The sequence below is a fragment of the Procambarus clarkii genome, chromosome 2, assembly GCF_040958095.1.
Source record: "Procambarus clarkii isolate CNS0578487 chromosome 2, FALCON_Pclarkii_2.0, whole genome shotgun sequence".
NCBI classification, from domain to species: Eukaryota; Metazoa; Arthropoda; class Malacostraca; order Decapoda; family Cambaridae; genus Procambarus; species Procambarus clarkii.
The window spans coordinates 45,106,232-45,120,158 of NC_091151.1; the positions used below are offsets into that span (position 1 = coordinate 45,106,232).

General features: G+C 41.0%; 1 protein-coding gene across 1 annotated transcript in view; it reads left to right on the plus strand.

The window, feature by feature from the left end:
• LOC123762318 (potassium voltage-gated channel protein Shaw) overlaps nucleotides 1-13,927 on the plus strand; it is a 93,878-nt gene that overhangs the window by 70,383 nt on the left and 9,568 nt on the right. The window contains exons 3-8 of the mRNA XM_045748771.2: nucleotides 483-632; nucleotides 3,083-3,215; nucleotides 7,609-7,788; nucleotides 12,197-12,357; nucleotides 12,753-12,949; nucleotides 13,632-13,843. Of these exons, the coding sequence (XP_045604727.2) occupies nucleotides 483-632; nucleotides 3,083-3,215; nucleotides 7,609-7,788; nucleotides 12,197-12,357; nucleotides 12,753-12,949; nucleotides 13,632-13,843 (1,033 nt within the window). The remainder of the gene's footprint in view (nucleotides 1-482; nucleotides 633-3,082; nucleotides 3,216-7,608; nucleotides 7,789-12,196; nucleotides 12,358-12,752; nucleotides 12,950-13,631; nucleotides 13,844-13,927) is intronic.

A 13,927-nucleotide genomic window follows, 5' to 3' on the forward strand; every position in this document is an offset into this window, starting at 1 on the left:
TGACTATGGCGTATTCCATTCTTTGCTTCAGCAATCATGACTTTTATCGCAAAACCTGCAAACTTATTGAGCGGTGTTTTTTAGTTAAATTTTCGTAAATATCCTTTAACATAGGATAACATAACATCCTTTAACTTTAACATATATATCCATAAACATAGCTTACGCTTTCCATCCAATGCCAGTAATTTAAATATTAATTTTTAACTTTACAAATTGTAATGTTCGGGTTTAAAGTAAAATTTAAAGTAAATTTTCGGGTTCAATTTAAAGTAAAATCAAATTTATAACCCAAAATTTGCCTGTTTTAACATAATTGACTGTTTTAATTTGATCCTGTTTAGGGAACTTCCGATTTTCTTACAGCTATTATAATCGGCTTGATTTTGTTTCTACACATGAACTACTCACACACACACACGCGCGCGCTAACACCAACAAAACCTGACTACTCTGAGGAAAATAACACTCTGCCTCTGTAGGTTCGAGACTTATAAGGCGACCCTGAAGAAGATTCCGGCCACCCGACTTTCGAGACTGACGGAGGCGCTGGCCAACTACGACCCCGTCCTGAACGAGTACTTCTTCGACAGACATCCAGGGGTGTTCGCTCAGATCCTCAACTATTACAGGTTGGTCTTTGAGTTTCTTCGCTCAGTACCTCAGCTACTATACAAGGATTCGCAGGTTCTTCCGTCCAGAGCCTCGACTACCATATGTAGGTTCTCAGTCTCTTCGTCCAGAACCTCTCTCGAGATACTAGTCATTAATTATGCACTCCATACCCATACCGTGCCCGGTGGAGAAAAGGGTTTCAGAGGCCCATCATGGGTTCAGGAACTGAACTCCATAATTCATTTAACTAAGCAAGTAACAATCTTGTTAAACTAGTTACAAATTTTTTAATACTCATCCACGAGCAATGTCTTTTAATACCACATGTGGTTCACGAAGTGGTTCACAACAGTCTCTATACAGTCTCTCAACATTTTGTATAATTTACATCTGCGGTGAATCGGTTACTAATCCTGCTCCACACCCAATCCGCTAGACGGAAGCTTTATAGTCATGTGAAAGCATAACCTACAATAAGCAAACTTTGAATACTCTACTAAGACTTCCGGTAGACTATCATTTAAAATGAAGTACTTACCTTTTCTTCAACACTATTGATAGAGTTATCTCTGAATTCTTCGAATTTTACGCATTCGATTATATAGTGACGCAAAATGTGTGATTAGTTCCGCTGACAGTTAAAATTTAGTCAAGTCAACGCTAGCAGGTGGTGCAAACTATTTAAGGTACTAATAGCCGAAATTTAGCCTAGCAGTGGTAACATCTAGAAGTCCGCTTACCTTATTTGATGATTCACAGATGTGCTGTTCCTCCTGTTCCTCCTGTAGCTTGATGACAGATGGCGTAACTGTCGGAATATCACTTTACCTCACGTTTTGGACACAGTCTCGGGGCCCTAGAAAATAATAAAGACGATTAAAGAAAAATAATGAACAGGCAAAACTAAAAAAGGGGCCAGGAATAAAAGGAATAGAGAATAAAAGGGAAGACTAAGCGTAAGGAAACATTGGAAGGAGAAGGAAAAAAGAGAAGATGGCAAGGTAATGTATATTCCCCCTTAAGACAAGTTAACTCCTTGGAACTCCAAAGAAGACTAAACCCCGTGTACCTTTTATCTTCCTCAGTTTCTCAGGCTATTAATGGCAATCAAACTCCAACTCTCGACAGGTTTCCCTTCAAGATGCAAGAGCTCAGAATTGAATGAATTAATTTTTAGGGGTAAGCGCCAAGCTATTACGACTATATAGCACTGGCAAGGGGTCAGGATAAGGATTTGGGATGGGACGGGGGGAAGGAATGGCGCCCAACCACTTGGACAGTCGGGGATTGAACGCCGACCTGCTTGAAGCGAGAACGTCGCTCTACCGTCCAGCCCAAGAGTTCAGAGTATTTGTGTATAATAATCCAGGAATTTTCCGAAATGTAATAAATAAAAAAATTAGTAAGATTTCACAAAATAACACAAGGAGAAAGAGAGAGAGAGAGAGAGAGAGAGAGAGAGAGAGAGAGAGAGAGAGAGAGAGAGAGAGAGAGAGAGAGAGAGAGAGAGAGAGATTTTGGGAAAAATGTGAGTTTTCGGGATAGAAGCGGGATCCACCAGTTCTGTTGAAAGTTGGCTTCTATCTGTGGAGTAGAGGGAGATAGATGGTTCTACTAGCGTAAATGTGTGTGTGAGAGAGAAAAATAATTAGATTGTTATATAATTCATTTGCCACCGTAACAACGCAGTCCATAATGTTACATAAATAATCATTTAACCTTTGCAATGGTTTTAGAAATCTCAGTTCTACTCCTTAGCATGAAAGAGTCAAACTAGAGGGTCGGAGGATTTGATGGCCCAACACGACCTAAATACATATACCCAGTGAAATGGACACTATGTCTTTACTCATATTATTTTTGATCTGATGAGGCTTCACAATTCACTCAACTGCTCTCCGGGTATCAAAGCACGCAATACAGTGGTACTGATAAATAAAAAATCAAGGATCACGACAAGATAGGAATTGGGAGAGAAAGAAGTTGATTAAGGTTGTGAGATCAATCAACTGGTCAGTCAATCATGCAGAGTTTTCTACCACTGAACAGGATTCTTGGCTTCAAGGCGATGTACACAGAAATTGCCTTCACTAGTAACATTTTTAATGTCTTGCGCATATTTATCGCGAGCAATATATTCTTAAAAATATTCCGAAATGACGTATCGTGGCTATCAGTAAATCAAAACTTATACATTATCTGATGTAGATATATAGACTTATAAAATATATATAGGCTTAAAACTTCAATTTAGACCTGTTATTTTGTGTGTGATCCTCTGTCCTGTGTAATAGTGAAAATAAACAGACTCTTTACTGCAGTAAGACCTGATTGAATTACTCCAGATAGGCAAAATTGTATATTAATTTTGTTAATTTTTTTTTAATAATAATCAGTATCATGTAACAGCCAAAACGAACTGAAGCACATTGAGAGGGTTAAAAAATCATTCTTCTTCCCCTCACAGGACAGGCAAACTCCACTACCCAACCAACGTGTGTGGACCGCTGTTTGAAGAGGAACTCGAGTTCTGGGGTCTGGATTCAAACCAGGTGGAACCCTGCTGCTGGATGACCTACACAATTCACCGTGACACCCAAGTAAGCTTTTGATTCAGCTGGGGCCTCACCCCCACCCTCATTAACAGAGGACAATTGTTCGCTAATCCAATCACCAAACCCCCTGTTTTTGAACGAAAGACGCTTTACATACACAAATCACAACTGATGACGTCCGAACATTTCTCGAACAGTGCCTCGCTGACGACCTCTGTTCGGATCGCAAGTCTGCAAATGCAGTAAATGCTTCACCTAACGTACTACAAATACAAATAATGACCAACAAAACCTAAACACCTAACCAAACCTACGCCAAACTTTATAGGCGTAGGACTTTAATGTATAACAATCTTAATTTCTATGTGAGAACAAACTTATTTTTTGTGCACAAATATGTAACAATGGATGAATACCTTTTGGGGGACGGTTGCTGCTTTAACGAGCCTAGCCTGAGGACAGGTTGGGGGGGGGGCTAATATACACTCCCAGTCTCAGACACGGTATATCTTGGGGTATACTACGGGGTCCCTGAGACACACAGATAAAAAGAGATAGTCATATATAGCAAATCAATACAAGATAAATATTCAGATTGACGTCATAGACAAATTTGAATAAATTCAGTTTTAAAATATTATAAATAACAGAAATACAGAGGCAAAATGAAATATAATTATAGTTACATAGGCGTAAAGTACGACGCACCGGCATGTACGTCGCGGACCCACTCGCTAGTAGGCATGGAGCGAGTTAACATAATTCACAAACGGAGAACATACGAGTCAAATCAGCCTTAAGAAGTGGGTACAAACGAGCTCACTCATGCAGACAGCTTGATGAAGGTGATTGGTTATCTTGGCTCCAGCGCTGAGTAAAATAGCTTCCACAGCGCGCGGGGATAAATTAGTTTTCCAGGCTCACGAAGCAAATTAGCTATCATGGCAAGACGAGGAAATTATCCTTCGCGACGTGCTGGGAAGAGGGGTAGATGGGAGGGGTAAGGTAAGGTAATTATCAAAAGAGTGCGCTAAGCCTATATATAGCACTTGGAAGGGATACGAGGACATGGAGCTAGGATACGAGAATATATAAGAATGGATGGAATGAATAGAACCCAACAATTTAGACACCGTCGGGGATCGACTGCTGGCCGGCAGTTAACGAGGCCGGCCCTATACCGACCAGTCCAAGTACTTGGGTGGTTAGTAGAGTAGGGCGGGAGGAGGGAATACTTTCCACGGGTGGCGGGGGACAAATGCCGTAACTTATATTCCCACTGCTTTACAAAGCCCTTAACCTTACACCATCCATCTAATATGAATTTTGCAGGTAAATATTCCCACAGTGTTTGGGACATTCCCAACGTATCGATACGTTAAGTATACCATCTGTGAACACGTGAGTATCGCTTACCGTTCAGTTTGCCCCTACAACAAGTTGCGTCCTCCTCAGTACTTTATCACTGTGAAGCCAACAGACACACCCTCTCACTAACAAAGATTCCGCTGTACTGAGTCCCAGTTTGTTTACATCTGACCTCGACGAGTTGTCCAAGTGAGAGACTCGGTTGTTGGGTCTTTCACATCTTCTGGCAAAGCCTTATTGCGTTGGTCTTTTAATAGAGAATAGAGAAAACTAAGCTAATAGAGAATTAGCTTAGGAACGTTTGTATTTATGGGAAATAAATTTGGATGCACGTCTTTTCCATATATATATATATATATATATATATATATATATATATATATATATATATATATATATATATATATATATATATATATATATATATATATTTACATATGTGTGTGTGTGTGTTTACGCACTAGAGGGGCACCGGCGGTACCCGGGTCTTTTTTCTGTCCTTCCCGTTTTTTCATTTTCTGTTAGCATGTATCATGAGTGTCAGCATGTATTACGTACATCAATATCACATGTATCAGTATGTATCATGGGTCAGAATGCATCACTGCAAGTCTATACACCGCGTAAACACGGTCGGAACATGTAATTGTTAACTATCCACCTGGACTCGTATGTTGATGACAGCATGAACTAATTTGTACATTTTACCGGCAAAATATCACAGTGTGTGTGTGTGTGTGTATTTACTTTTTGTATTTATTATTTGCGCCAGCAGGATCCAGTTGTTATCTATTGTATCCCTCCTTTCTAACCGTCGATTGTCTATAATGTACTGACTCCCTATCTAATTACATAAATTTCTCTCTCTCACACACATACACACATCTCCAAGATCCAGCCCGTAGCAGCTATCTAACTCCCAGGTACATATTTACTTTTAAGTTAACAGGTGCATCAGGAGAAAGAAACTCTGCCGATTTTGTGTGTGAGTGTGTGTGTTTTAAACCGGAAATTTATACATATTTGGTAATGTGCTGAGGCAAAATAAGTTTGTTTCTGATCAATTCATTTGTCATACTAAACATTTCACGCTGTATTTAAAATTTAGGATCACAATTTTTACTTTTTTTTTCATTCTTTAAAAGTGACACTGTATCTCAATGTATTTGTTTCTATCTCTTTGACTATCTCTCTTTAATTTTATCTAGCTTCCCCTTCTGTTTTAATGTTTTTTTCTTATTTTGTATCCAAGTTCCATTTAAAATGGGCAAAAGAGTGTGTCTGTTTTATTTGTTAAATGTTTTAAATTAAGGAACATATTTTAGGACTCACTAGTTCCGTTCCTTTTATATCTCTGGTGTAATTTCACGTGGCACCTGTGTTTTAATATAACAGAATATAAATTTTCGTTCCTGTGCATTGCTAGTGTTTCCGGGAAAAAATAGTGTATATATATATATACATATACATGTGTATACGTATACATCGGTTTATGTGTTTGTAAACGTTCTGCTGTATCAACTCCTGACTTTATCTCTGGGCTCTCTATATAAGCCACTTCGCAGATGATGAGTCACAATAACGTGGCTGAAGATATGATGACCAGATCACACACCAGAAGATGAGGAGACGACGACGTTTCGGTCCATCTTGAACCATTATCAGATCGATTGTTTTGCTAATGACGTCGTCTCCTCATCTACTGGTTTATAGTTTGGTCATCATAAACTTACTTCTTAACTCATTCATCTTAGCCTACTTCATCTCAGGCCACGTCATCTCAGCTCTATTCATCTTTCGTTCATCTAACCTATCCACCTGACACTTCAAGTTATGTTTGTTCCATCCAACAGAAAACGCAGTACATTACGATGATCGTTTCAAGTCTCAGTTAATGTTCTCTTGTGCTCCATTAGTTCCTGTCCTCAGTAAAGACCATTTTCTGCTCTCTTCATTCCAAGAGTTAGTTATCACTCTTTTCTGCTTCCATTAGTTCCAGTCCTGAATTAAGACTCTTCATTCCAGGAATTAGTTGATGCTCTCTTCTGCTTCTTTCGTTCCAAAGTATCATTTAATGCACTGCTTCATTTCCATTCGTTCCAGGCCTCAGGCTTCTCCTGTTAACCTGACTAATATTAAGAAACTTTTGATAATAAATATTTAGAGCGTAGTAATTTGATGAATTTTAAAAAACTTAAAACTTGTTCAAGATCTTGGATCTTGGAGAGGGATAAAACATCGGAACTGTTGTGGACAAAACATTAGATACCAAAGCTGAAAGGTACCATTTAGATGCCATTTAGTTTCTTCGATGAGTCATGTAATTATATATAATTTTTTTTTTACCGTGACTCAGAAAGACTCTGAAATGAAAGATCTCCTTAATATAAATCTGAAGACGTCGGGAAGGTGAACCAGGGATGATTGAGGGACACGTTAGTGGTCTGTTGGCCGCCAATAGTCCGTTAACTGCTGCACTTATTTTCTTCTTTTTTCTCACGACATCGAATTCACTCTCCCTCCCTCCATCTTGTCTTCCCTCCTTCTCAGACTCCTTCTCTCCCTTTTTACTTCTGTCCTTCCCTTGCTCGCTATTCCCTCCCTCCATTTCCTGTCTCATCTCATTGTTTCTTCCGCTCCACCTCTCTGACTGACCTCTACACTGATTAGATGTGTTGGAGGTTAACGTTTTTGCGCCTCCTGAGGTTCCTTGTCCAATCACGTTTAACATGCTGAGGTTGGGACAAATCACTTTTTTTGTGTAAGAGTGGCCTTCCCAATGAACTCCTAGAAGTGGCTACATACATCTAAGGTTATTTTGGGGGGAAGCGTGCTAGATACTATAATAATCTTCTCTCATAAGGGGTATATTTACTATCGAACATTCTGATGAACACTTCTAAGCAAAACTATGCACAACTCTCTTGACAGTAGTAAAGCTCCAGTGCCAGGAGAGTTGCTTCCCTGTTACAGAAAATAGGTATTTTGTTCTTTCGGGAAAATTCAAAACTTTACATTCCTCGTCTCTAATCCTACCTTACTGTAACACTCTTTTTTCCACTTATTCCAGGCCACGTTAGCTATCTTGGACAAGCTAGACGTGGATACAGACAAGCCGTCGGAGGAGGAAATCGCCAGAAAGTTTGGCTACGAAGAGAGTTACTTGAACGGGCGTGTTACCTGGTGGCAGAGAACGAGGCCTAAGATCTGGTCCCTTTTTGACGAACCCTACTCTTCTTGGATGGCCAAGGTACGTGATACAAGGTACATGTTATTAAATACCTCACGAAGCCACTCACCGTGGCTTCGCGAGGTATTTGTACATAACAAGGTACGACCAGTAGGACTGACAAAGCAATCTGTCAATATGTTTTGGTTGAATAGCACTAGAAAGGGATTCTAGGGCAGACTAACAGTTTAGATATGAAGATGGATTCAAGGGAAGCTGATCAAACATCCAACCTTGTAAACAAAACCAAAAGTGAAAGATTCTAGGCCGTTGTTGTACCGTTCAATCCTAATATAGGTTCATGGTAAGTAAAGGCATGTTTGGCTTCGGGAACGTTTTCACATAATACATGTAATGTCTTTAGGCCAATACATATGCTGTACGTAAACTAGGGTTTTGAAGCCAAGGTACGCGAGCAGAGTGACTGAGAAGATTAAGCTACCCAAGAGATGGCACGAGCACAGTGAGATCATAACGTATACTCGAGAACGCGGGGATGATCAAAGTGTTTCTCTAATCCATTACTTGAGGAATTTTTAAACAATAGCCACTCATGAAAAATATTGCACATGTTTTTAACTGTTCGGGAGTGTTCTGTGGAAAGGAAGAAGGTTGATTTCAAGTTCGAATGGTCATAAGTTTGATGACGATTAAGCCACCTAAGAAGTGACACAAATATTAGGCCGCAAGTTTTTATGCTGGCACATATATAGCCTGGGATGAGGTGAAGGTGAAGCACTTAACTTATAGGCCAATAGATAGATTGCAGCTTACCAGTCTCCTGTGCTTCCATGATGACTGGGACAGTTTTGTATGTTTCGTCGTGTTCTTCAGGATGGCAGAGTGTAATTTGGTGTCAGTTGGCTGTTGATAGTTAACTTGGTATAAATGATGTATAATACCTCGCCAATATCCAGTCTTCTACTGTCGCTGAATTTGTCAATTATTTTTGTGTTGTTTGTCATAATATTTCAGGTGATGATCTGGTTATATGTAAGGACACTATGTTCCTTGATACTGACTTGCTTTTTGTACATGTTTAGACGCTTTGAAAGAGATATTGTTGTCTGGCCTATATATTGAGTTAAGTATTGATTATAACAACTTGATGAGGAAACAGGTATTGAGTTAGTCGTTAATGTATCCATCCTAGATATGAGAAACTAATTTATGCATTACATACTACGCCTTTTAAACACAGCATAAACATACTCGAGTTCTCAATTATTGTGACCTGTAGCGCAGTAGGCAACGCAATCTGCTCCCAACCCAATGATCTCAAGTTCGATTCCCTAGCAGAAGACATTTTGCGAACGTTTTCTTGCACCTGATGCTTTTATTCACTTAGCAGTATACAGGTACCTGCAAATAAGATAATTGTTGAAAGTTGAATCCTTGGAAGGTCAGTTGTTGTCCTAGGATGAGCTTGTTAAGCTTAAGTAAAGCTTAAGTAAAGCTTATTAAGCTTGTTAAGCTTATTCAGCTTCCCGTAGCGATAATGAGAAACCATTGGCTCAGAGATTTTCGAACCACAAACCGTAGAATGAAACTCAAAGGCTAACTTAAGAAAAAGGAAAGAATGGTCTCATTCACGTCCCTGCCGGTTGTCCGATACAAACTGAGGGAACTAAATGTTCAGTTCTTTAATCGAAACCATCTTCCCGGGCCCCGTAGAGAGGTATCAACAGCCTGGTGTGTCAGTTGGAACTATCGCCTCATTCCTTCCCTGCCTGTTTACCCCCCGAGTGACCATATTAGTCAGTGTCGGGGGCGTCGCCGGCGTGAGAAATGAAGCAGGCGGTCAGCGTCGACACCATCTGGGTCAGAGGCAGCGAGGGGGGAGGAGCTTCCACGCACCTCAAGTGGTCTTACTTGAGGGGTAGAGCCCAGGAGGCTAGCAGGAGGTATTACTTAAGCGGTAGATGATCGAGTAGGTTGATCAGTTAGGTATTTCATGAACTGTAGCCACCAGCTGGATTATAGCGAGAGAGAAACCCCATCTAGAGTGACAGATTTACCTAGACGTTGTTCCCCGGTGCAAAACAAATCCTTAACAAAAATAGCGTGAACAAACACATAGACATACTAGATGAACGCACAACGACAATGGAAAAACACTACAAATGTAAAATAAAGTTTTTTAGAAGGGTTAGGAGGCAGGAAGGGCAGTAAAGTATAACCGGGAGGCAGGTGCAGGAGTCAGGGAAGGAGGACACAGAAGTGGACATAACCCAGTCATAACACCAGGGCCGCACGTAAGCAGAGTAACGACGCTATTTAGAAACATAAGGGAAATGATTCATGCCAATTTGTCCTGCATATATTTGGCCACTTTTACAAGTTAAAGCATCAACATGAAATCTCATTCTTAAGAAGTAAATACATGGACAATGCAGAGCAGACTTTAGTCTAAAGGGCCCGGGTTTGATTCTTGGTCGAGGCATAAACAAATGGGCAGACTTTCTTTCGTCTGATGCCTCTGTTCACCTAGCAATCAACTGGTAGCTGAGAGTTAGGCAGTTGTTACGGGATGCATCGTGGAAATGTGTGCGTGTAAGTGGGAGGGGGAGGGAGAGTGTGAGAGAGAAATATATATAACATATATATTATTGAGAAAATTTGTTTGGGAGTCATTAGACAAGCGATAGCTACAAAGGCGGGGCCCAAGAGCTGACAGCTCGATCCTGAAGACAAATAGTAAATACTCACTCACATGCCAACATACATACGCGCTCTCTCTCTCTCTCTCTCTCTCTCTCTCTCTCTCTCTCTCTCTCTCTCTCTCTCTCTCTCTCTCTCTCTCTGAGGAAAACTATAGACACGAATATCAAATTAGAAACTACTCATGCCGTCTCACAGAGTTAATGCTTACAGTATTATTAAATTCCTGACAGTGAAGAAACTGCACCAACAATGTGTTCCTCTGCGACGCTGAACTTCCGCAACCACGCAACCAAGAAAATCCGTTGCCTGTCAGCTTCACAATTACGGTCTTATTAAGAGGAATTCAGTGAGTGTTGAGCTCCGGTAATTTTGGAACAAAAATACATAGCACTGAAACGGCGACCGATTAAGAAAAGTTCGAACGTCATCAGCAGTTCGTAAAGTGTTTTTCATTCATAAACAGAGGGTTTGGCGGCTGGATTAGCGAGAATTTGGCCATTGTTTATGAGAACGAGCTGCACTTATTTATAATGACAAAACCTGAGTTGAAGTGTGTTCAGTTATTATACATCCTATTCCTATCGTGTAGACGATAATGGCCCTCCCCCCTCATTCCCATCCCGTGAGTGCTAATGAACCCCATACCCATTGCATAGGTGGTAGTGGATCCCATACCATCCCGTGGGCGATAGTGGAAAAGGTTACACTAAAAAGGCTTAGGAACTGAACCCAAAAGTTTACTTAGCTCGGTAAGTAACAATCTTGTTAAGCGAGTTAAACAATTGACTATATGTCAACAGTCTTTTATATTACAAGTGGTTCAAGAAGTGACCAACTACAGTCTTTATACACAGCAACTTATCTATGCTAATCCAGTTACACAGTTACTGATCATAGGACTCACGTGAGTGAAGCATTTTAACAGATGAAGTTCTAGAATAAGTAAATGAAACTCTTATCAAGAAAAGCTTCGAGCTAAGTTCCTGACGCTAATATTTCTAGCAGCCCGTCCTAATCAACAAAAGCCAAATGTTCATTAATCCAGCCGCCAAACCCCATGTTTATAAATTAAGAACACTTTACACACGACTCGCAACCGACATTATTCGAACATTTCTCGAACAGTCCTAGGCTGACGACCTATGTTCGAATCGCAACCATGCAAATGTTTAACAAAACTACAAATACAAATAATTGCCAACACCTAGACACCGAACCTAACTTACAGCTAACTAGACAGAGAACTTTAATATATAATAACAGTAATTTATATATAACAAATCTATTTTAATACACAATTCGTTAAAAATGATGAGTGCTTCTTGGGAGGGTGAGGAAGGGGGGGGGGGGGGGCCAGGAGCCTCTTTAACGAGCCTAGCCTGAGGACAGGTAGGACATGTAACCTTTATTGGGACAAATGGAAAATCATTAAATAACAATTCCATTTAAGCGGTCTTTGCATGCATAGTTGTTTGACACAAAAAAGGCAGAAACTCTTTCTACTGAACGAAAACAAAACGGCAAAGACTGCATTATGATGACAATACTGAACGTTTTTATGGTTTTTGTCATATTTGGTTCTGATTATGTTATAAGGAAATCAGAAAAATAAGCTACAAAATGCAAAAGAATTTTCCTTATCCAAGGCACAAAATTATAATTATTTCCATAATACATTACACAAACGCACAATTATTTCATCCACGTCGGGAACGAACTCTTATATAATCCAGGTCACGAACGCACTTTTACTTGTCTCTCGCAGGTGATCGCCATGTTGTCTGTGTTCTTCATAGTGGTGTCGATCCTCTCCTTCTGCCTCAAGACCCACCCCAACATGCGAGTTCCCGTTATCGTTAACGTTACCGTTAGCGGACTCTCCAAGAACGGCACCAACGTCACCTACTGGTACCTCAACAAGGACAGGTGAGTGAGGGTGAGAAGGGGGCAGAGTGGTAGTGGATGGTGGTGGTGGCGGTGTTTGACTGGTGGTGGAAGCGTTTAGTGGTGGTGGTGGTGTTGGTGGGATCTTAGACGTGGCACCTTAATTGCTAGGCTCAACGGCATTAGAAGTCTGTTTGTGTCATTTGACTGTTCGACAAGCGTCCGAGCGTCACATGATCTTCTTTACATCTCTCTAAGAGCCACATGATTTACCTTTCAACAATCTAAGAGCCACTAAAGCTCTCCTCCATCAATCTAAGAGCCGCATAAGCTCTCCTGCATCCCTCTAAGCCTCACCTGAGCTCCAATCCATCCCTCAAGTGCGACTCGAGCGTCACCTCAGCTACCGCTCCTCCTCCACCTCCTCTCCCCCCCAGGACGGACCCCCACGATGCCTTCTTCTACGTGGAAGCGGCCTGCAATGCCTGGTTTACCTTCGAGATCCTGATGAGATTCACCGTCACCCCAATGAAGTTGGAGTTCGTCAAGAACACCATCAACATCATCGACTTCGTAGCTACTCTCAGTTTCTACATGGACATCATACTCAATCAGACACAGTTTGCTGGAAAAGGTGAGGAGGAATAGAAATTGGGAAGGTATTGTTAGGGATAGGAAGAGTTATTAGGGGTTTGGGGTAAACGGGGGTAGAAAAGGAAATTGTAGGGTAGAATGTGATGGAATGGAACAATAGAGAACGATAAGGTGAATAGTAAGGCGAATGAATATTAGGGGGAATAGTGAAAGATAAAAATAGAAGGAGAAATCGAGGAAAAGGGGATATGAAGGGAAGGAAAAAATATATAACAATAATGGAAAGCAAGAGGAGGTGAAATGTCCAGTTTTCTTACTGTTCTCTACTCTATCAACTGACCACATAGAGTGACCACCCTCTTTCTCTCTCTCTCTCTCTCTCTCTCTCTCTCTCTCTCTCTCTCTCTCTCTCTCTCTCTCTCTCTCTCTCTCTCTCTCTCTCTCTCTCTCTCTCTCTCATAGTTTTTACATAAACAACCTGTTTATGTAAGATTTACTCGCTCGTTGGGCTGTTAAGCCATTTCCGTGGATAGTTGTTGTATTGTCTGATGATGGCCGAGCACCATCTTCATCAATTAGTATTATCAAAGACTGTCTTCCCACTCCCTGACTGCATAACAAACAGTAGTAAAATACTTCCCCATTTTCCCAGTAGCTAACTAACCGTTCCATCTTTCCTCTCCTTGGCTGCTACTGACGACCACATGACAACGGCGACGCAGACGACAACGCGGGGAAGGCGGCGGAGGTGATCGAGTTCTTCAGCATCATCAGGATCCTTCGGCTGTTTAAGCTGACTCGCCACTCCGGCGGCTTGAAGATCCTCATTCATACCTTTAAGGCCTCGGCCAAAGAGCTCACCCTGCTGGTCTTCTTCCTGGTGTTAGGTATCGTCATCTTCGCCAGCCTCGTCTATTACGCCGAAAGGCTGCAGGTGGGTGTTCTTATGTATTGTTTCCTGTCTCATCGACCTTCAGCTCTTCGACTCTGTTTTCCTTACTATCGGTCATTTAATAAA